At 53.3% G+C, this 23,111-nt stretch overlaps 2 protein-coding genes across 3 annotated transcripts; both read left to right on the top strand.

Annotated features, from left to right (window-relative positions):
- Positions 1-470: 470 nt before the first annotated feature.
- On the top strand, positions 471-8,140 carry LOC125320804 (neural Wiskott-Aldrich syndrome protein-like). Of its 2 annotated transcripts, none has more exons than XM_048293230.1 (3): positions 471-1,198; positions 6,372-6,541; positions 7,074-8,140. In XM_048293230.1, exons 1-3 carry the CDS (start codon positions 1,056-1,058, stop codon positions 7,265-7,267), a joined length of 507 nt encoding a protein of 168 aa, XP_048149187.1. In that variant the 5' UTR covers positions 471-1,055; the 3' UTR covers positions 7,268-8,140. The 2 variants fall into 2 exon arrangements, with proteins under 2 accessions (XP_048149187.1, XP_048149186.1); XM_048293229.1 differs by having other exon boundaries at positions 6,369-6,541.
- Positions 8,141-13,064: 4,924 nt separating this feature from the next.
- On the top strand, positions 13,065-22,873 carry LOC125320790. Its single transcript, XM_048293213.1, has 6 exons — positions 13,065-13,211; positions 15,672-15,785; positions 17,669-17,725; positions 20,054-20,176; positions 22,502-22,615; positions 22,779-22,873. Exons 1-6 carry the CDS (start codon positions 13,065-13,067, stop codon positions 22,854-22,856), a joined length of 633 nt encoding a protein of 210 aa, XP_048149170.1. The 3' UTR covers positions 22,857-22,873.
- Positions 22,874-23,111: the final 238 nt, after the last annotated feature.

Here is a 23,111-nt window from a genome sequence, read left to right as displayed (position 1 = left end):
GGGGGGGGGTCAGGGGTGGATTTTGGGGCTGAATTCCCGAATTTTGGGGCTCCATTCCCGATTTTGGGGCTCCATTCCCAGATTCTGGGGCTGAATTCCCAAATTTTGGGTGTCTGGGCCGATTTTGGGGCGGAATTCCCAGATTTTGGGGTTCCTGAGCTGATTTTGGGGCCAAATTCCCGGATTGTGGGGTTCATTCCTGATTTTGGGGCTCCATTCCCGGATTTTGGGGTTCCTGGGTTGATTTTGGGGTGGAATTCTTGGATTTTGGGGCTCCATTCCCGGATTTTGGGGTCCAGGACCCGGTTTTGGGGTTCTATGACGTCATTGAGGGGGTCGGGGTGGATTTTGGGACTCCATTCCCGAATTTTGGGGCTCCATTCCCAATTTTGGGGCTCCATTCCCAATTTTGGGGCTCCATTACCAATTTTAGGCCTCCATTCCCAATTTTGGGGCTCCATTCCCAATTTTGGGGCTCCATTACCAATTTTAGGCCTCCATTCCCAATTTTGGGGCTCCATTCCCAAATTTTGGGGCTCCATTCCCGGATTTTGGGGCTCCATTCCCAATTTTAGGGCTCCATTCCCGGATTTTGGGGCTCCATTCCCGGATTTTTTGGCTCCATTCCCAATTTTTGGGGCTCCATTTCCAATTTTGGGCTCCATTCCCGGATTTTGGGGCTGAATTCCCGGATTTTGGGGTTGCTGGGCTGATTTTGGGGCTCCATTCCCAAATTTTGGGGCTCCATTCCCGATTTTTTTATCCTCCATTCCCAAATTTCCCGGCTCCCTGCCCCAATTCCCGGCCCCGATGACGTCACCTGCGGTTTTGGGGCCGCGCCTCCCAAATTTGGGGTTTCGCTCCCAATTTTTTGGGGCTGCCCGGGGCCATTTTGGGGCTGCCTGACCTTAATTGGGGACACGATGACGTCATCAAAGCTCCAGGACCGGTTTTTGGGGTGCCCGGACCGGTTTTGAGGGTTTTTTTAGGATCGACCTCAATTTTAGGCTTCAATTAAAGACTTGGAGGTTTTAATTAAGTTTGGGGGGGTGGTGATGACGTCACCGGGGCGGGGAAATGAAGGGCTTGCGCCGATGACGTCACCGCACCCCAAAAATGCCGCCCCGCCCCCCCCCCCCCCCTCACAAAATCCCAAAGCGGCCGCGGCCGAATTTGGGGTGAAACTCGTCGGGTTCAGGCAACGAAAATTGGGGGATTTTGGGGGGGATTTGGGGGCATTTGGGGGGGTTGGGGAAATTTTGGGGGATTTTAGGGAGGTTTGGTGGAATTTTGGGGGGATTTTTAGGAGATTTTGGGGGATTTTGGGGGGCATTTGGGGAATTTGGGGGATTTTGAGGGGATTTGGGGAGGTTTGGGGGATTTTGGGGGGGATTTGGGGGATTTGGGGAGGTTTTAGGGAAGTTTTGGGAAACTTGGGGGGGAATTGGGGGATTTTAGGGAGATTTTGGGGGATTTTGGGAGATTTTAGGGAGGTTTGGGGGATTTGGGAGAGATTTTGGGGGAATTTTAGGGAAGTTTGGTGGAATTTTGGGGGGATTTGGGGGCTTTTGGGGGGATTTTTAGGAGATTTTGGGGGATTTTGGGGGGCATTTGGGGAGGTTTGGGGGATTTGAGGGAGGTTTGGGGGAATTTGGGGGGAATTTGGGGGATTTTGGGGGGATTAGGGGAGGTTTGGCGGATTTTAGAGAGGTTTAGGGTGGATTTTGGGAGATTTTGGGGGGAATTAGGGGGATTTGGGGGATTTTTAGGGGTTGGGGGGGGCTTCGGGACGTTTTGGGGAGAATTTGGGGACATTTTGGGGGATTTGAGGGAAGTTTGGTGGAATTTTGGGGGGATTTGGGGGGATTTTTAGGAGATTTTGGGGGATTTTGGGGGGATTTGGGGAGGTTTGGGGGATTTTAGAGAGGTTTGGGGTGGATTTTGGGAGATTTTGGGGGGATCTGGGAGATTTTGGGGGGGATTTGGGGGATTTGGGGGGGTTTTAGGGAAGTTTTGGGAAACTTGGGGGGGAATTGGGGGATTTTAGGGAGATTTTGGGGGGATTTGGGGGGATTTGGGGGATTTTTAGGGGTTTGGGGGGGGCTTCGGGACATTTTGGGGGGAATTTGAGGGATTTTAGGGAGGTTTGGGGGGATTTGGGGGGGATTTTGGGACATTTTGGGGGATTTGAGGGAAGTTTGGGGGGATTTTGGGGGGATTTTGGGGGGATTTGGGGGATTTGGGGGGATTTTGGGGGGATTTGGGGAGGTTTGGGGTGGATTTGGGGGGCATTTGAGGGGTTTTGGGGGACTTTGGGACGTTTTGGGGGATTTGGGGGAGATTTTGGGGAATTTGGGGCAAATTGGGGGGGGGTTGGGAGATTTTGGAGAGGTTTTGGGGTAGATTTGGGGGTATTTTGGGGGAATTAGGGGGGATTTGGGGGAGATTTTGGGGATTTGGGGGGAATTTGGGGAAGTTTGGGGGGATTTTGGGGGGGGTTGGGGGGATTTGGGGGAGATTTGGGGGATTTTAGGGAGATTTCGAGGAGATTTTGGAGGCATTTGGGGGAGATTTTGGGGGATTTTGGGGGCATTTGGGGGATTTGAGGGAGGTTTGGGGGATTTGGGGGAATTTGGGGGAAGTTTGAGGGGATTTGGGGGGACTTTGGGACGTTTTGGGGGATTTTGGGGGGATTTGGGGGGAATTTGGGGGATTTTGGGGGCATTTGGGGGAGATTTGGGGGTATTTGGGGGAAATTGGGGGGGATTTGGGGGATTTGAGGGAAGTTTGGGATAATTGGGGGGAATTTGGGGGGATTTTGGGGGGATTTTGAGGGGTTTGGGGGAGTTGGGGAGGTTTGGGGGAGATTTTGGGAGGATTTGGGGGATTTGAGGGGATTTTGGGGGACTTTGGGGCATTTTGGGGGATTTTGGGGGATTTGGGGGAGATTTTCGAGGGATTTTAGGGACGTTTGGGGTGGATTGGGGGGGATTTTGGGGGGATTTTGGGGATTTGAGGGAGGTTTGGGGGATTTGGGAGAGATTTTTGGGGGATTTTGGGGGGTTTTGGGGGATTTGGGGGAGATTTTGGGGGAATTTGAGGGAAGTTTGGGGGAAATTTGGGGGGATTTGGGGGATTTTGGAGAGGTTTGGGGCAAATTTGGGGGGATTTGGGGGGTGTTTGGGGGAAATCTGGGGGGATTTGGGGAATTTTGGGGCCTATTGGGGAGGTTTTGGGGGGATTTGGGGGGGATTTGGGAGTGTTTAGGGAAATTTGGGGGGATTTGAGGGATTTTGGGGGGATTTTGGGCAAGTTTGGAGGGGATTTGGGGGCATTTTGGAGACCTTTTGGGGCAATTTGGGGAGATTTTGGAAGGGTTTGGAGTTTTGGGGGGAGATTGGGGGGGGATTTGGGGGATTTTGGGGGATTTTGGGGGAATTTCAGGACTTTGGGGGGGTTTTGGCGACATTTTGGGGAATTTTAGCAGCATTTGGAGGGGTTGGGGGAGATTTTGGGGGTCCCGAGGGGCTCGGGGGAATTTTGGGGAGATTTTGGGGGTAATCGAGGTCATTCGGGGTCACTTTGGGGTCATTTTTGGCCATTTTGGGGCTGGTTTGGGGGGGGCAATTTGGGTCGTATTTGGGATTTTTGGGGTTGTTTGGGGCTTTTGGGGTGATTTTGGGGCCATTTGGTGCTCATTTGGGGCCATTTTGGGCATTTTGGGGTCATTTTGGGTTCATTTTGGGGCTTTTTTTGGCCATTTTAGTGGTTTTGGGGGAATTTTGGGGTTGCTTTGGGATCTTCTGGGCCATTTTGGGGTCATTTTGGGGTCATTTGGGGCAATTTTGGGGCCATTTTGGGGTCATTTGGGGCCATTTTGGGGTCATTTGGGGCCATTTTGGGCTATTTGGGGTCATTTTTAGGATGATTGGGCTCATTTGGGGGTTATTTTGGGCATTTTGGGGTCATTTTGGGTTCATTTTGGGGCTCATTTGGGGCCATTTTGGGCATTTTGGGGTCATTTTGGGTTCATTTTGGGGCTTTTTTTGGCCATTTTAGTGGTTTTGGGGGAATTTTAGGGTTGCTTTGGGATCTTCTGGGCCATTTTGGGGCCATTTTGAGGTCATTTGGGGCCATTTTGGGGTCATTTGCGGTCATTTGGGGCTATTTGGGGTCATTTTTAGGATGATTGGGCTCATTTGGGGGTTATTTTGGGCCATTTGGGGTCATTTCAGGTCATTTTGGGGTCATTTGGGGCCATTTTGGGTTTATTTGGGTTCATTTTGGGGCTTTTTTTTGCCATTTTAGTGGTTTTGGGGTTGCTTTGGGATCTTCTGGGCCATTTTGGGGTCATTTGGGGCCATTTTGGGCTATTTGGGGTCATTTTTAGGATGATTGGGCTCATTTGGGGGTTATTTTGGGCCATTTGAGGTTATTTCGGGCCATTTTGGGGTCATTTTGGGTTTATTTGGGTTCATTTTGGGGCGCTTTTTTTGCCATTTTAGTGGTTTTGGGGGAATTTTGGGGTCATTTGGGGCCATTTTGGGGTCATTTGCGGTCATTTGGGGCTCTTTGGGGTCATTTTTAGGATGATTGGGCTCATTTGGGGGTTATTTCGGGCCGTTTGGGGTCATTTCGGGTCATTTTGGGGTCATTTGGGGCCATTTTGGTTTTATTTGGGTTCATTTTGGGGCTTTTTTTTTTTCCATTTTAGTGGTTTTGGGGGAATTTTGGGATCTTCTGGGCCATTTTGGGGTCATTTGGGGCCATTTGGGGCTATTTGGGGTCATTTTTAGGATGATTGGGCTCATTTGGGGGTTATTTTGGGCCATTTTGGGGTCATTTGGGGCCATTTTGGGGTTATTTGGGGCCATTTTGGGGCCATTTTGGGCTTTATTTGGGGTTCATTGGGTCATTTGGGGGCTTTTTTTTGTTGCCAGTTTTGGGGGTTTTGGGGTCATTTGGGGGAATTTGGGGGCCATTTGGGGGGGTCATTTGGGGCCATTTGGGGGCCATTTGGGGTCATTTGGTGGGCATTTGGCTTGGGTCATTTTTAGGATGATTTCGCTCATTTGGGGGTTATTTTGGGCCAGTTGGGGTCATTTCAGGCCATTTTGGGGTCATTTTGGGGTCATTTTGGGGCTTTTTTTTTGCCATTTTAGTGGTTTTGGGGGAATTTCGGGGTTGCTTTGGGATCTTCTGGGGCCATTTTGGGGGTCATTTGGGTGCCATTTGGGGTCATTTGGGGCCATTTGGGGTCATTTCGGGTCATTTTGGGGTCATTTTGGGCTATTTGGGGTCATTTTTAGGATGATTGGGCTCATTTGGGGGTTATTTCGGGCCATTTCGGGTCATTTCGGGTCATTTTGGGGTCATTTGGGGCTATTTGGGGTCATTTTTAGGATGATTGGGCTCATTTGGGGGTTATTTCGGGCCATTTCGGGTCATTTTGGGGTCATTTGCGGTCATTTGGGGCTATTTGGGGTCTTTTTTAGGATGATTGGGCTCATTTGGGGGTTATTTCGGGCCGTTTGGGGTCATTTCGGGTCATTTTGGGGTCATTTGGGGCCATTTTGGGTTTATTTGGGTTCATTTTGGGGCTTTTTTTTTTGCCATTTTAGTGGTTTTGGGGGAATTTTGGGATCTTCTGGGCCATTTTGGGGTCATTTGGGGCCATTTGGGGCTATTTGGGGTCATTTTTAGGATGATTGGGCTCATTTGGGGGTTATTTTGGGCCATTTGGGGTCATTTGGGGCCATTTTGGGGTTATTTGGGGCCATTTGGGGTCATTTTGGGTTTATTTGGGTTCATTTTGGGGCGCTTTTTTTGCCATTTTAGTGGGTTTGGGGGAATTTTGGGGTCATTTGGGGCCATTTTGGGGTCATTTGTGGTCATTTGGGGCTATTTGGGGTCATTTTTAGGATGATTGGGCTCATTTGGGGGTTATTTTGGGCCATTTGGGGTCATTTTGGGCCATTTTAGGGTTATTTTGGGGTCATTTGGGGCTATTTGGGGTCATTTTTAGGATGATTGGGCTCATTTGGGGGTTATTTCGGGCCGTTTGGGGTCATTTCGGGTCATTTTGGGGTCATTTTGGGCCATTTTAGGGTTATTTTGGGGTCATTTGGGGCCATTTTGGGGTCATTTGCGGTCATTTTGGGCTATTTGGGGTCATTTTTAGGATGATTGGGCTCATTTGGGGGTTATTTCGGGCCGTTTGGGGTCATTTCGGGTCATTTTGGGGTCATTTGGGGCTATTTGGGGTCATTTTTAGGATGATTGGGCTCATTTGGGGGTTATTTCGGGCCGTTTTGGGGTCATTTGGGGCCATTTTTTCCCAATTCCGCCGCTTTTCCCCCCATTTCCAGCAGGTTTTGGGCTCATGGGGCGCCTCTGCCGCTGCTGCCGCCGCCGCGGTCACTCCCGGGGTCCCTCCCGGGGTCCCTCCCGGGGTCACTCCCGGGGTCACTCCAAGGGTCACTCTCGGGGTCACTCCAAGGGTCAGCGCCACCCCCGGCCCTGCCCCGCTCCCCCGGCCCAGGTAGGTCCCAAAATTCCCATTTTTTTAACCCCAAAATTCCCATTTTTCACCCCAAAGTTCCCATTTCTTAAAACCAAAAAATTGCCGGTTTTTAACCCAAAAATTCCCCTTTTTTAGCTCCCCAAAAATCCCACTTTTAGCCCCAAATTTCCAATTTTTAAGCCCCAAAAATCCCCATTTTTAACCCCCCAAATTCCCATTTTTTAACCCCCCCAAATTCCCATTTTTTAACCCCCAAATTCCCCATTTTTTAACCCCCAAAATCTCCATTTTTAACCCCAAAATCCCCATTTTTAACCCCTCAAAATCTTTAACCCCAAAATCCCCATTTTTAACCCCTCAAAATCCCCATTTTTAACCCCAAAATTCCCCATTTTTAACCCCAAAATTCCCCATTTTTAACCCCAAAATTCCCCATTTTTAACCCCCAAAATCTCCATTTTTAACCCCCAAATCCCCATTTTTAACCCCAAAATTCCCTTTTTTTTTGAGCCGGTTTTTCATTTTTTTCTTCTCTCCTTTTCACCCGCAGCTGCCCTGCCCGCCGATGACGTCACCGATGACGTCAGCAGTGCCCGCTTACATCATCTGGCCCCCCCCGGCCATCGTCACCCTGGGGGGTCCCCGGGTCGCAGTGCTGGGGGACAGAAAGCCCCAAACTTGCTGCTTTTAGCCCCAAAAAGTGGAGAATTCCCTCGCTTTGCCCTCCAAAATGGGGACATTTGACCCAAAATCGGCATTTTTCACCCCAAAATCGGCATTTTTGAACCAAAATCCAGGTTTTTCACCCCAAAATTGGCATTTTTGAACCAAAATCCAGATTTTTCACCCCAAAATTGGCATTTTTCACCCCAAATCTGGGATTTTTCACCCCAATATTGGCATTTTGGACCCAAAATTGGCATTTTTCACCCCAAAATCGGCATTTTTGAACCAAAATTCAGATTTTTCACCCCAAAATTGGCATTTTTGATCGAAAATCCAGATTTTTGACCCCAAAATTGGCATTTTTCACCCCAATTCTGGGATTTTTTACCCCAATATTGACATTTTTCACCCCAAAATTGGCATTTTGGACCCCAAATCCGAGATTTTTCACCCCAAAATTGGCATTTTGGACCCAAAATTCGAATTTTTCAACCCCAAATCGGCATTTTTGATCCAAAATCCAGATTTTTGACCCCAAAATTGGCATGTTCCACCCCAAATCCGGGATTTTTCACCCCCAAATTGGCTTTTTTGATCCAAAATCCAGATTTTTGACCCCAAAATTGGCATTTTCCACCCCAAATCCGGGATTTTTCACCCCCAAATTGGCTTTTTTGATCCAAAATCCAGATTTTTCACCCCAAAATTGGCATTTTCGATCCAAAATCCGGATTTTTGACCCAAAATGGGAATTTTTTTTAACCCAAAATTCCAATTTTTGACCAAAATTTGACATTTTTCACGCCATAATTGGCTTTTTTGACCCAAAATTGGCATTTTTCACCCCAAAATTGGCATTTTGGACCCGAAACTGTGATTTTTAACCCAAAATTCGGAGGTTTGCCCCCACAATTGTAACTTTGGACCCCAAATAAAGATTTGTAACCCCAAAATTGTCTCGTGGATGGAAAAAACAACAAAATGGAACTTTTTGCCCCAAATTTGGGCGTTTTCGCCCCAAAACTGGAGATTTCAGCCCCAAAATTGGGATTTTTTGCCCAAAATTCGGGGGTTTACCAAAAATTGGGATTTTTAGCCCCAAATTTGGGATTTTTAGCTCAAATTTTTAGCCCCAAAATCCGGGGGTTTTGCTCCAAAATTCGGACTTTTACCCCAAATTTAGGAATTTTAGCCCCAAAAATGGAATTTTTAGCCCCAAATTTGGGATGTTTAGCCTCAAAATTTGGCCTTTTAGCTGAAATTTGGGACTTTTAGCCCAAAATTCAGATTTTTTAGCCCAAAATTTCCAGGGTTTTGACCCCAAAATTTGAGGTTTTCAAGCCAAAATTTGGGGGGTTTGCTCCAAAATTGGGATTTTTAGCCCCAAAATTCGGCTTTTTAGTTTAAATTTGGGATTGTTGACCCCAAAATTGAAACTTTTAGCCCAAAATTGGGATTTTTAGCCCAAAATTTGGGATTTTTTTAGCCCAAAATTGGGATTTCTAGCCCCAAAATTCAGGTTTTTAGCTTAAATTTGGGGGATTTGACCCCAAAATTTGGCTTTTTAGCCCCAAAATTGAAGGGTTTAGCTCAAATTTGCGATTCAGCTCAAAATTTGGGACTTCTTGCCCAAAATTGGGATTTTTAGCTCAAATTTGGGACTTTTAGCCCCCAAATTTGGCTTTTTATCTTAAATTTGGGATTTTTGGCCACAAAATTGAAACTTTTAGCCCAAAATTGGGATTTTTAGCCCAAAATTGGCGGTTCAGCCCCAAAATTCGGCACTTTAGCTCAAAATTGGGATTTTTTACCCCCCAAATTCGGATTTTTTATTTCAAATTTGTGATTTTTAGATCGAAATTGGGATTTTTAGCTCAAAATTTGGGACTTTCAGCTCACAATTGGGAGGTTTAGCCCCAAAATTTGGCATTTTTGCTCCAAAATTTGGGGGGGTTGCTACAAAAATCGGGATTTTTAGCCCAAAATTTGGCTTTTTGGTTCCAAAATTGGGACTTTTTGCCCAAAATTGGGAATTTTAGCCCCCAAATTCCACATTTTAGCCCCAAATTGGGATTTTTAAGCCCCAAATTTGGGATCTTTAGGTCAAAATTGGGGATTTTTAGCCCCAAAATTGGGATTTTTAGCTCAAAATTTAGGACTTTTAGCCCAGAATTGGGAGGTTTAGCCCCAAAATTCTGCATTTTAGCTCAAAATTGGGATTTTCAGTCCAAAATTTGGGGGTTTTAGCTCCAAAATTGGGAGTTTTAGCCTCAAATTTGGGATTTTTGGCCCCAAAATTTGGCTTTTTAACCCCAAAATTGGGATTTTTAGCCTCAAAATTGGACTTTTTGCCCAAAATTGGGAGGTTTAGCCCCAAAATTCGGCATTTTAGCCCAAAATCGGGATTTTTAGCCTCAAATTTGGATTTTTGGCCCAAAATTTGGCTTTTTAGCCCCAAAATTGGGATTTTTAACTCAAAATTGGGATTTTTAGCATCAAAATTTGATTTTTTATCTTATATTTGGGAAGTTTAGCCCCAAAATTCGGCATTTTAGCTCAAAATTCAGCTTTTTGGCTTAAATTTGGGATTTTCAGCTCAAATTTGGGACCTTTTAGCCCAAAATTGGGAATTTTAGCTCAAATTTGGGACTTTTAGCCCAAAATTGGGAGGTTTTAGCCCCAAAATTCCGCATTTCAGCCCCAAATCGGGATTTTTAGCCCAAAATTTGCGGGGCTTTTTGGGTCCAAAATTGGGACTTTTCGCCCAAAATTGGGAATTTTAGCTCCAATTTGGGACTTTCGGCCCAAAATTTGCGGGGTTTCGCTCCAAAATTGGGATTTTTAGCCGCCAAAATTCGGCTTTTTAGCTCAGATTTGGGACTTTTTGCCCCAAATTGGGAATTTTCAGCCTCAAAAGTTCCATTTTTTAGCCCAAAATCGGGGTGGGGGAGGGGCAGATCCGGGTCTTTTTTGGGTGGGGGAGGGGCCAAATCCGGGGCCCTTTTGGGGGGGGAGGGGCCGAATTTAGGGGGGGGAGGGGCCGAATTTTGGGGTGGGGGAGGGGCCAAATTTGGGTCCTTTTTTGGGTGGGGGAGGGGCCAAATTTTGCTCCTTTTTGGGGTGGGGGAGGGGCGGTTTCGGCTCCTTTTGGGGTGAGGGAGGGGCCAAATTTTGGGTGGTGGTGGGGAGGGGCGGATTTCGCCCCTTTTTTGGGTGGGGGAGGGGCCGAATTTTGGCTCCTTTCGGGGTGGGGGAGGGGCGGGTTTGGCTCCTTTCTTGGGGTGGGGGAGGGGCCAAATTTTGGGATGGGGGCGGGGCCAAATCCGGGTCCTTTTGGGGTGGGGGAGGGGCCGAATTTTGGCTCCTTTTGGGGTGGGGGAGGGGCGGGTTTGGCTCCTTTTGGGTGGGGGCGGGGCCAAATTTTGGCTCCTTTTTTTGGGGGGGGAGGGGCGAAATCTGCTCCTTTTTTGGGTGGGGGCGGGGCCAAATTTTGGGGTGGGGGGAGGGGCGGGTTTCGCCCCTTTTTTGGGTGGGGGCGGGGCCAAATTTTGGGGTGGGGGAGGGGCGGATTTCGCCCCTTTTTTGGGTGGGGGAGGGGCCAAATTTTGGCTCCTTTTTGGGGTGGGGGAGGGGCGGGTTTGGCTCCTTTCTTGGGGTGGGGGAGGGGCCAAATTTTGGGATGGGGGCGGGGCCAAATCCGGGTCCTTTTGGGGTGGGGGAGGGGCCGAATTTTGGCTCCTTTTGGGGTGGGGGAGGGGCGGGTTTGGCTCCTTTTGGGGTGGGGGCGGGGTCAAATTTTGGCTCCTTTTTTTGGGGGGGGAGGGGCGAAATCTGCTCTTTTTTGGGTGGGGGCGGGGCCAAATTTTGGGGTGGGGGAGGGGCGGGTTTCGCCCCTTTTTTGGGTGGGGGAGGGGCCAAATTTTGGCTCCTTTTTTGGGGGGGGAGGGGCGGATTTCGCCCCTTTTTGGGGTGGGGGCGGGGGCCGAATTTTGGGGTGGGGGGAGGGGCCAAATCCGGGCCCTTTGGGGGTGGGGGAGGGGCCGAATTTCGGGGGGGGAGGGGCCGAATTTTGGCTCCTTTTTGGGGTGGGGGAGGGGCAAATCCGGGTTCTTTTCAGAGTGGGGGAGGGGGCCAAATTTTGGCTCCTTATGGGGTGGGGGAGGGGCGGGTTTCGCCCCTTTTTGGGGTGGGGGAGGGGGGATTTTGGGCCTTTTGGGGTGGGGGCGGGGCCAAATTTTGGCTCCTTTTTTTGGGGGGGGAGGGGCGAAATCTGCTCCTTTTTTGGGTGGGGGCGGGGCCAAATTTTGGGGTGGGGGAGGGGCGGGTTTCGCCCCTTTTTTGGGTGGGGGAGGGGCCAAATTTTGGCTCCTTTCGGGGTGGGGGAGGGGCGGGTTTGGCTCCTTTTTTGGGTGGGGGAGGGGCCAAATCCGGGTCTTTTTTTGGGGTGGGGGAGGGGCGGATTTCGCCCCGTTTTTGGGGTGGGGGAGGGGCCGAATTTTGGGGTGGGGGGCGGGGCCAAATCCGGGCCCTTTGGGGGGGGGAGGGGCCGAATTTCGGGGGGGGAGGGGCCAAATTTTGACTCCTTTTTTTGGGGGGGAGGGGCGGTTTTGGCTCCTTTTGGGGTGGGGGAGGGGCCAAATCCGGGGTCCTTTTTTTGGGGTGGGGGCGGGGCCAAATTTTGGGTCCTTTTTGGGGTGGGGGAGGGGCGGATTTCGCCCCTTTTTTGGGTGGGGGCGGGGCCAAATTTTGGGGTGGGGGAGGGGGCGGATTTCGCCCGTTTTTTGGGTGGGGGAGGGGCCAAATTTGGCTCCTTTTGGGGTGGGGGAGGGCGATTTTGGGTCCGTTTTCGGGGTGGGGGGGGGCCACATCCGGGTCCTTTTTTTGGGGGTGGGGGAGGGGCGATTTCGCCCGTTTTTGGGGTGGGGGGAGGGGCCAAATTTTAGCTCCTTTGGGGGGGGAGGGGCCGAATTGCGGGGTGGGGGAGGGGCGAAATTTTGGGGTGGGGGAGGGGGCGATTTTGGGGCCGTTTTTGGGGTGGGGGAGGGGCCAAATTTTGGCTCCTTTTGGGGGGGAGGGGCCGAATTTCGGGGGGGGGAGGGGCGGTTTCGGCTCCTTTTGGGGTGGGGGAGGGGCCAAATCCTGGTCCTTTTTTTGGGGTGGGGGAGGCGCCAAATTTTGGCTCCTTTTGGGGTGGGGGAGGGGCGGGTTTTGGCTCCTTTTGGGGTGGGGGAGGGGCCAAATCCGGGTCCTTTTTGGGGGTGGGGTCGGGGGCGGTTTTGGCTCCTTTTGGGGTGGGGGAGGGGCCAAATCCGGGTCCTTTGGGGGTGGGGGAGGGGCCGAATTTTGGCTCCTTTTGGGGTGGGGGAGGGGCGGGTTTGGCTCCTTTTTCGGGGTGGGGGAGGGGCCAAATTTTGGGTCCTTTGGGGGGGGGGAGGGGCCAAATTTTGGCTCCTTTGCGGGGGGGGAGGGGCCGAATTTCGGGGGGGGAGGAGCCAAATTTTGGCTCCTTTTCGGGGTGGGGGAGGGGCAAATCCGGGTCCTTTTGGGGGTGTGGGAGGGGCCAAATCCGGGTCCTTTTTGGGGTGGGGGAGGGGCCAAATCCGGGTCCTTTTTGGGGTGTGGGAGGGGCCAAATTTTGGGGTGGGGGAGGGGAGGTTTGGCTGCTTTTTGGGGGTGGGGGAGGGGCCAAATTTTGGCTCCTTTTTTGGGTGGGGGAGGGGCCAAATCCGGGTCTTTTTTTGGGGTGGGGGAGGGGCGGATTTGGCTCCTTTTTTGGGGTGGGGGAGGGCCAAACTTCCGCTCCTTTTTTGGGGCTGTGGGCGTGGCCTCGCCCCTCCCCCCTCGCCCCTCCCCCCCGCCCCTCCCCCACCCCAGCATGGCGGAGCTGCTGCTGCTGACGCGGGTCCTGCCCGGGGGTGGGGGAGGGGCGGGGGCGCCCAGCCCGACCCCTCCCCCACCCTGGGGAGCCTCCCCCACGCCCCCAAAGGGCGGCGGCTCTGGGGGGAGCCCCTGGCGCTGGGGGGTGGGTGAACTGGGGGGGACTGGGAGGGACTGGGAGCGACTGGGGGGGACTGGGATTAAACTGGGAGAGACTGGGAGGGGACTGGGGGGGACTGGGGGGGACTGGGAGGGACTGGGAGGGGATTGGGGGGGACTGGGAAGAGATTTGGGGGGGACTGGGATCAACCGGGAGGGGGGACTGGGATTAACTGGGAGGGACTGGGAAGGGATTGGGGGGGACTTGGAAGGGATTGGGGGGGTACTGGGAGGGACTGGGAGGGGATTTGGGGGCACTGGGATTGAACTGGGAGGGACTGGGAGGGGATTTGGGGGACTGGGATTAAACTGGGAGGGACTGGGGGGGACTGGGAAGGGATTGGGGGGCACGGGGGGGGGACTGGGAGGGGATTGGGGGGACTGGGATGAACTGGGATTGAACTGGGAGAGACTCGGATTAACTGAGGTTAAACTGGGAGGGACTGGGAGGGGATTCGAGGGGACTGGGAAGGGATTGGGAGGGACTGGATGAACTGGGAAGGGATTTGGGGGGACTGGGATGAACTGGGAAGGGATTTGGGGGGACTAACTGGGATTGAACTGGGAGGGACTGGGAGGGGACTGGGAAGGGACTGGGAGGGGATTTGGGGGGACTGGGATGAACTGGGAAGGGATTTGGGGGGACTAACTGGGATTGAACTGGGGGGGACTGGGAGGGGATTCGGGAGGAAAACTGGGAGTAAAAGGTGAGTAAGGGCTGAGTAGGGGCTGAGTAAGGGCTGAGTAAAGGCTGAGTAGGGGCTGAGTAAAGGGTGAGTAAGGGGTGAGTAAGGGCTGAGCAGGGGCTGAGTAAGGGCTGAGCAGGGGCTGAGTAGGGGCTGAGTAAAGGGTGAGTAAGGGGTGAGTAAGGGCTGAGTAGGGGCTGGGAAAGGAGTGAGTAGGGGCTGAGTAGGGGCTGAGTAAGGGCTGAGTAAGGGCTGAGTAACGGGGTGAGTAAGGGCTGAGCGAGGCTGGAAAAGGGGCTGAGTAAAAGGTGAGTAAAGGGGTGAGTGAGGGGCTGGGTAAGGGGTGAGTAGGGGCTGAGTAGGGGCTGAGTAAAGGTGAGTAAGGGGTGAGTAAGGGCTGAGCAGGGGCTGAGTAAGGGGCTGAGTAGGGGCTGGGAAAGGAGTGAGTAGGGGCTGAGTAGGGGCTGAGTAAGGGCTGAGTAAGGGCTGAGTAACGGGTGAGTAAGGGCTGAGTAAGGGCTGAGCGAGGCTGGAAAAGGGGCTGAGTAAAAGGTGAGTAAAGGGGTGAGTGAGGGGCTGGGTAAGGGGTGAGTAGGGGCTGAGTAGGGGGAAGAGTAGAGGGTGAGTAAGGCGTGAGTAAGGGCTGAGCGAGGCCAGAGTAGGGGCTGAGTAAAGGGTGAGTAAAGGGCTGAGTAAGGGGTGAGTAGAGGAAGAGTAAGGGGCTGAGTAAGGGCTGAGTAAGGGCTGAGTAAAGGGTGAGTAGGGGCTGAGTAAGGGCTGAGTAAAGGGTGAGTAGGGGCTGAGTAAGGGCTGAGTAGGGGCTGAGTAGGGGCTGAGTAGGGGCCGAGTAAAGGGTGAGTAAGGACTGAGTAGGGGGCTGAGTAAGGGCTGAGTAAAGGGTGAGTAGGGGCTGAGTAAAGGGAGGAGTAGGGGGTGAGTAAGGGCTGGGTAGGGGTGAGTAGGGGCTGAGTAAGGGCTGAGTAAGGGGTGAGTAGGGGCCGAGTAAAGGGTGAGTAAGGACTGAGTAGGGGCTGAGTAAGGGCTGAGTAAAGGGTGAGTAGGGGCTGAGTAAAGGGAGGAGTAGGGGGTGAGTAAGGGCTGGGTAGGGGTGAGTAAGGGGTGAGTAGGGGCTGAGTAAGGGCCGAGCAAGGCCAGAGTAGGGGGCGAGTAAAGGGGTGAATAAGGGCTGAGTAAGGGCTGAGTAAGGGGTGATTAGGGGCTGAGTAGGGGCTGAGTAAGGGCTGAGTAAAGGGTGAGTAGGGGCTGAGTAAGGGCTGAGTAGAGGAGGAGTAGGGGCTGAGTGGGCCCTGAGGGAAGGCGGAGTAGGGGGTGAGTGACCTGGGCTGGGGGAGGGGCAGATCCGGGTCCTTTTTTGGATGGGGGAGGGGCCGAATTTTGGCTCCTTTTTGGGGTGGGGGAGGGGCGATTTTGGCTCTTTTGGGGGTGGGGGAGGGGCCAAAATTTCGGGGTGGGGGAGGGGCGGTTTGGGGTCCTTTTTTTGGGTGGGGGAGGGGCCAAATTTTGGCTCCTTCTTGGGGTGGGGGAGGGGCCAAATTTCGGGGTGGGGGAGGGGCGGGTTTGGCTCCTTTTTTGGGGTGGGGGAGGGGCGGTTTGGGCTCCTTTTTTGGGGTGGGGGAGGGGCGGTTTGGGGACCTTTTTTTGGGGTGGGGGAGGGGCGGTTTGGGGACCTTTTTTCGGGGGGTGGGGGAGGGGCAGCCCCGCCCTGATCCCGGCCCCTCCCCCCGCCCCTCCCCCCCCAGGTGGCGCTGGCGCTGCTCGGGAGCCTCCAGGTGGCCCTCGGGGGGTCCCTCCTGGCCGCCCTCGGGGACCCCGCGGGGGCACAACTGGGGGTGCCCCTGGGCAGCGGGCCCGTGGTGAGAGGGACTGGGAGGGACTGGGAGGGACTGGGAGGGGATTGGGAGGGACTGGGAGGGGATTGGGAGGGATTGGGACAAACTGGGAGAGACTGGGGGGGGATTGGGAGGGACTGGGAGGGACTGGGAGGGGATTGGGAGGGACTGGGAGGGGATTGGGGGGGACTGGGAGGGACTGGGAGGGGATTGGGAGGGACTGGGAGGGGATTGGGAGGGACTAGGAGGGGATTGGGGGGGACTGGGAGGGGATTGGGAGGGACTGGGAGGGGATTGGGAGGGGATTGGGAGGGACTGGGAGGGGATTGGGAGGGGATTGGGAGGGATTGGGACAAACTGGGAGAGACTGGGGGGGGATTGGGAGGGACTGGGAGGGACTGGGAGGGGATTGGGAGGGACTGGGAGGGGATTGGGGGGGACTGGGAGGGACTGGGAGGGACTGGGAGGGACTTGGAGGGGACTGGGAGGGACTGGGAGGGACTGGGAGGGACTGGGAGGGACTTGGAGGGACTGGGAGGGACTGGGAGGGACTTGGAGGGGACTGGGAGGGACTGGGACAAACTGGGATAAACTGGGAGGGACCAGGCCAAACTAGGAGCGACTGGGAGGGATTGGGCCAAACTGGGAGGGACCAGGAAGGATGGGGAGGGCCTGGGAGGGATTGGGACAAACTGGGGCAAACTGGGAGGGACTGGGAGGGGATTGGGGGTCACTTGTGGGGCCGGGGTCAGTTCCGGGGTCACTTCTGGGGTCACCTGTGGGAGCAGGGTCAGTTCTGGGGTCACTTTTGGGGCTGGGGTCACTTATGGGGTCACTTGTGGGGTCACTTATGGGGTCAGTTCTGGGGTCACTTGTGGGGCCGGGGTCAGTCCAGGGTCACTTCTGGGGTCACTTCTGGGGTCACTTCTGGGGTCAGTTCTGGGGTCACTCCTGGGGTCACTTATGGGGTCGGGGTCACTTATGGGGTCACTCCTGGGGTCGCTTGTGGGGTCACTCCTGGGGTCACTTACGGGGTCACTTGTGGGGTCAGTTGTGGGGTCACTTATGGGGCCGGGGTCACTTGTGGGGCTGGGGTCAGTCTGGGGTCACTTCTGGAGTCACTTCTGGGGTCACTTCTGGGGTCAGTTCTGGGGTCACTCCTGGGGTCACTTGTGGGGCCGAGGTCAGTCCGGGGTCACTTCCGGGGTCACTTATGGGGTCACTCCTGGGGTCACTTATGGGGTCACTTGTGGGGTCAGTTCTGGGGTCACTTATGGGGCCGGGGTCAGTCCGGGGTCACCTATGGGGTCACTTATGGGGTCACTTGTGGGGCTGGGGTCACTTGGGTCGGGGTCAGTCCGGGGTCACTTGTGGGGTCACTTACGGGTCCGGGGTCACTTTTGGGGTCGGGGTCAGGCTGGGATCACCTATGGGGTCACTTGTGGGGTCACTTGTGGGGTCACTTGTGGGGCTGGGGTCACTTGTGGGGTCACTTGTAGGGTGGGGGTCAGTCCGGGGTCACTTATGGGGTCACTTGTGGGGTCAGTTCTGGGGTCACTTATGGGGCCGGGGTCACTTTTGGGGTCGGGGTCAGTCCGGGGTCACTTATGGGGTCACTTATGGGGTCACTTGTGGGGTCGGGGTCAGTCCGGGGTCACTTATGGGGTCCCTTATGGGGTCACTCCTGGGGTCACTTATGGGGTCCCTTATGGGGTCACTCCTGGGGTCCCTTATGGGGTCACTCCTGGGGTCACTTATGGGGTCACTCCTGGGGTCACTCGTGGGGTCAGTCCTGGGGTCACTTGTGGGGTCACTCCTGGGGTCACTCCTGGGGTCACTCCTGGGGTCACTCCTGGGGTCACTCGTGGGGTCACTCGTGGGCAGCCCCTCAGGTCCCCTCCCCCCAGCTGCTGGTGGCGGGGGCGGTGCTGGCGGCCATGGCCAAGGGCCCCTCCGCGGGACGGGTGAGTCCGGCCGCTTTTGGGGCATTTTGGGGCATTTTGGGGCATTTTGGGCACTTTTGGGGGCAGGAATTTGGGGGGCACTGGGGATGGGGTGATTTGGGGCACTTTTGGGGCACTTTTGGGGCATTTTGGGCACTTTTGGGGGCGGGAATTTGGGGGACACTGGGGATGGGGCGGTTTTGGGGCATTTTGGGGCATTTTGGGGCACTTTTGGGCACTTTTGGGGACAGGGATTTGGGGGGCACTGGGGATGGGGCGGTTTCGGGGCATTTTGGGGCATTTTGGGGCACTTCTGGGGCATTTTGGGGCATTTTGGGGCACTTTTGGGGCATTTTGGGGGCGGGAATTTAGGGGGCACTGGGGGTGGGGTGGTTTTGGGGCATTTTGGGGCACTTTTGGGGCATTTTGGGCACTTTTGGGGGCGGGAATTTGGGGGACACTGGGGATGGGGCGGTTTTGGGGCATTTTGGGGCATTTTGGGGCACTTTTGGGCACTTTTGGGGACAGGGATTTGGGGGGGCACTGGGGATGGGGCGGTTTCGGGGCATTTTGGGGCATTTTGGGGCACTTCTGGGGCATTTTGGGGCACTTTTGGGGCACTTTTGGGGCATTTTGGGGGCGGGAATTTAGGGGGCACTGGGGGTGGGGTGGTTTTGGGGCATTTTGGGGCATTTGGGGCACTTTTGGGGCATTTTGGGGGTGAGAATTTAGGGGGCACTGGGGGTGGGCCAGTTTCGGGGTGGTTTTGGGGCATTTTGGGCACTTTTGGGCACTTTTGGGGCATTTTGGGGGTGGGGATTTGGGGGCACTGGGGGTGGGGCGGTTTTGGGGTGGTTTGGGGGCATTTTGGGGCAGTTTTGGGGTCAGTTTGGGGTCATTTGGGGTAATTTTGGGGTGGTTTGGCGTCATTTTTGGGGTCAGTTTGGGGTCATTTTTGGGGTCAGTTATGGGTCATTTTTGGGGTCAGTTTGGGGTCATTTTTGGGGTCAGTTTTGGGTCATTTTTGGGGTCAGTTTGGGGTCATTTTTGGGGTCATTTTTTGGTAATTTTGGGGTCAGTTATGGGTCGTTTTTGAGGTCATTTTTGCGGTCATTTTTGGGGTCAGTTTTGGGTCATTTTTGGGGTCAGTTTGAGGTCATTTTTGGGTCAATTTGGGGTCATTTTGGGGTCAGCTATGGGGTCAGTTTTGGGTCAGTTTTGAGGTATTTTTTGGGTCAGTTATGGGTCAGTTATGGGTCAGTTATGGGTCATTTCTGAGGTCATTTTTGGGGTCAGTTATGGGTAATTTTTGAGGTCATTTTGGGTCATTTTTGGGGTCAGTTATGGGTCAGTTATGGGTCATTTTCAGGTAATTTTGGGGTCAGTTATGGGTCAGTTTTGAGGTCATTTTTGGGGTCAATTTGGGGTCAGTTATGGGGTCAGTTTTGGGGTCATTTTTGGGTCATTTTGGGGTCATTTTGGGGTCATTTTTTGGTCATTTTTGGGTCATTTGGGGGTAATTTTAGGGTCGGTTATGGGTCAGTTTTGAGGTCATTTTGGGGGTAATTTTGGGGTCAGTTATGGGTCAGTTTTGGGCTAATTTTTGGGGTCATTTTGGGGTCAGTTATGGGGTCATTATGGGTCAGTTACGGGTAATTTTTGAGGTAATTTTTGGGGTCAGTTACGGGTACGTTTTGGATCATTTTTGGGTCAGTTATTGGTCAGTTTGGGGTCATTTTTGGGGTCAGTTATGGGGTCAGTTATGGGTCAGTTTTGGGTCAGTTTTGGGGTCATTTTTGGGTAATTTGGGGGTAATTTTAGGGTCGGTTATGGGTCAGTTTTGAGGTCATTTTGGGGTAATTTTGGGCTGATTTTTGGGGTCAGTTATGGGTCAGTTTGGGGTCATTTTGGAGTCAGTTATGAGGTCATTTTTGAGGTCATTTTGGGGTCATTTTGGGGTCAGTTATGAGTCAGTTTTGAGGTCATTTTTGGGTCATTTTTGGTGTCATTTTTGGGGTCAGTGATGGGTCAGTTTTGAGGTCAGTTATGGGGTCATTTTGGGGTCAGTTATGGGTCATTTTGGGGTCATTTTTGGGTAATTTTTGGGTAATTTTTCTGTCAGTTTGGGGTCATTTTGGGGTCAGTTATGGGGTCAGTTATGGGTCAGTTTTGAGGTCAGTTATGGGTCATTTTGGGGTCATTTTGGGGTAATTTTGGGGTCAGTTATGGGTTATTTTGGGGTCATTTGGGGGTCAGTTATGGGTCAGTTCTGAGGTCAGTTTTGAGGTCGTTTTGGGCTCGCTTGCTGCCGGTCACTCCGTGGTCACTCCGTGGTCACTCTGGCCGCAGGCTCGGGCCGCGCTGGCGCTGGCCATCGTGGCGTCCATCGTGTCCTTCCTGGCCCTGGGGGTGCAGGGGCTGCTCCTTCTCCACAACTGCTTCTGGTGCTACGGCCTGGGGCCGGCCGCACAGGTGAGCCCGGGGTCACTTCCGGTCACTCTGGGTCACTCCGGGTGGTTTGGTTCACTATTGGTCACTCTGGGTCACTACTGGGCAGTTGGGGTCACTATTGGTCACTCTGGGTCACTACCGGGCAGTTGGGGTCACTCTGGGTCAGTTATGGGTCACTATTGGGCAGTTGGGGTCACTATTGGTCACTCTGGGTCACTACTGGGCAGTTGGGGTCACTATTGGTCACTCTGGGTCACTACTGGGTGGTTTGGGTCACTATTGGTCACTCTGGGTCACTACTGGGCGGTTTGGGTCACTCTGGGGCAGTTATGGGTCATTGTTGGGCAGTTGGGGTCACTATTGGTCACTCTGGGTCACTACTGGGCAGTTGGGGTCACTATTGGTCACTCTGGGTCACTATCGGGTGGTTTGGGTCACTATTGGTCACTCTGGGTCACTACCGGGCAGTTGGGGTCACTCTGGGTCAGTTATGGGTCACTACTGGTCAGTTGGGGTCACTATTGGTCACTATTGGTCACTACTGGTCAGTTGGGGTCACTCTGGGTCAGTTATGGATCACTATTGGGCAGTTGGGGTCACTCTTGGTCACTCTGGGTCACTACTGGGCAGTTAGGTCACTATTGGTCACTCTGGGTCACTACCGGGTGGTTTGGGTCACTATTGGTCACTGTGGGTCACTATTGGGCAGTTGGGGTCACTCTTGGTCACTCTGGGTCACTACTGGGCAGTTGGGTCACTTCCGGTCACTCTGGGTCACTCCGGGTGGTTTGGTTCACTATTGGTCACTCTGGGTCACTACTGGGCAGTTGGGGTCACTATTGGTCACTCTGGGTCACTATCGGGTGGTTTGGGTCACTATTGGTCACTCTGGGTCACTATTGGGCAGTTGGGGTCACTATTGGTCACTCTGGGTCACTACCGGGCAGTTGGGGTCACTCTGGGTCAGTTATGAGTCACTATTGGGCAGTTGGGGTCACTATTGGTCACTATGGGTCACTATTGGTCACTACCAGGCAGTTGGGGTCACTCTGGGTCAGTTATGGGTCACTATTGGGCAGTTTGGGTCACTATTGGTCACTGTGGGTCACTACCGGGCAGTTGGGGTCACTCTGGGTCAGTTATGGGTCACTACTGGTCAGTTTGGGTCACTATTGGTCACTAACGGGCAGTTGGGGTCACTATTGGTCACTATTGGTCACTCAGGGTCAGTTTGGGTCACTATTGGTCACTATTGGTCACTACTGGTCACTGTGGGTCACTATTGGTCACTCAGGGTCACTTATGGGTCACTATTGGTCACTCTGGGTCACTCAGGGTCAGTTAAGGGTCACCATTGGTCACTACTGGTCAGTTACTGGTCACTATTGGTCACTCACCGGTCACTTATGGGTCAGTTCTGCGTCAGTTTTGGGTCGATTTCGGGTCAGTTTTGGGCCATATTTGGGTCAGATCTTGGTCATTTTGGGGTCAATTTTTGGGTCAGATTTGGGTTAATTTTGGGGTCAATTTGGGGTCAATTTTTGGGTCAAATTTGGGTCAGTTTTGGGGTCACTTTCAGGTCAATTTTGGGTAAATTTTTGCGTCAGATTTGGGTCAATTTTGGGTCAATTTTTGGGTCAATTTTGGGGTCAATTTCAGGTCGATTTTGGGGTCAATTTTTGGGTCAGATTTGGGTCAGATTTGGGTAAATTTCAGGTCACTTTCAGGTCAATTTGGGGTCAATTTTTGGGTCAGATTTGGGTCAATTTGGGGTCAATTTTGGGGTCAATTTCAGGTCGATTTTGGGGTCAATTTTTGGGTCAGATTTGGGTCAGTTTTGGGTCAGATTTGGGTAAATTTCAGGTCACTTTCAGGTCAATTTGGGGTCAATTTTTGGGTCAGATTTGGGTCAATTTTTGGGTCAATTGCAGGTCAGTTTTGGGTCAGATTTGGGTCAATTTTGGGGTCAATTTCAGGTCAATTTTGAGTAGATTTAGGTCAGGTTTGGGTCAGGTTTGGGTCAATTTTTGGGTCCGTTTGGGGTCAATTTTGGGTCAATTTCAGGTCAATTTTGGGCTCAATTTTTGGGTCCGATTTGGGTCAATTTTTGGGTCAACTTTGCGGTCAGATTTGGGTCAATTTGGGCTCAATTTGGGCTCAATTTTGGGGTCAGATTTGGGTCAATTTTGGGGTCAGATTTGGGTCAATTTGGGGTCAGTTTTTGGGTCAGAATTGGGTCAATTTTGTGTCAATTTCGGGGTCACTTTCAGGTCGATTTTGGGGTCCCTTTTGGGTCGCTTTTGAGCCAATTCCCCCTCGTTTCACCCCATTTCCCGCATCCACCAGGGGGCGCTGCTGGGCACGCAGGTGCTGCTGATGATGTCATCGGTGGCGGGGGCGGTGCTGGCCGTGATTGGCTGCGTGGCGGCCACCAGGGGGCACCCCAGGGCGGGGCCAATGGTGAGTGACAGGAGGGGGTGTGGCCACGGGCGGGCTAATGAGGGGGTGGGGCTGGGAGGGGCGTGGTTTATTGGGCTCTTTTCTTCCTTATATGGGCATGGGTGTGGCTGTGGGCAGAGGGGGCGTGGCCTGCACTGACCACGCCCCCTCCCCACCCCCCCAGCCCGTGGTGATCTACCAGACAGCGCTGCCCGCCGCGGGGGCGGGGCCAGCCGAGGCCACACCCCCCGCTCCACAATAAAGACCAATCAGAGCTCAGAGCGCGTCTGGCTCCGCCCCCTTCGCGTCGTCTGATTGGGTGGGGACGGGAGGGTGAGGTCATTGGTGGCACTGGGGACACCACAGAGCCTTACTGGGAGCACTGGGAGCCAACTGGGAGCCAACTGGGAGCATTTTCCCCTCACGATTCCCACCCTTTCTGTGGTCAAATTTCCCGCCATTTTCCCCTTATTTTTCCCTCCATTTCCCCCTCACTCTTCCCACCATTTTCCCCTCA

Source organism: Corvus hawaiiensis, assembly GCF_020740725.1.
Source record: "Corvus hawaiiensis isolate bCorHaw1 chromosome 37 unlocalized genomic scaffold, bCorHaw1.pri.cur SUPER_37a, whole genome shotgun sequence".
NCBI lineage: Eukaryota > Metazoa > Chordata > Aves > Passeriformes > Corvidae > Corvus > Corvus hawaiiensis.
This window is presented reverse-complemented; position numbering and strand designations above follow the sequence as displayed.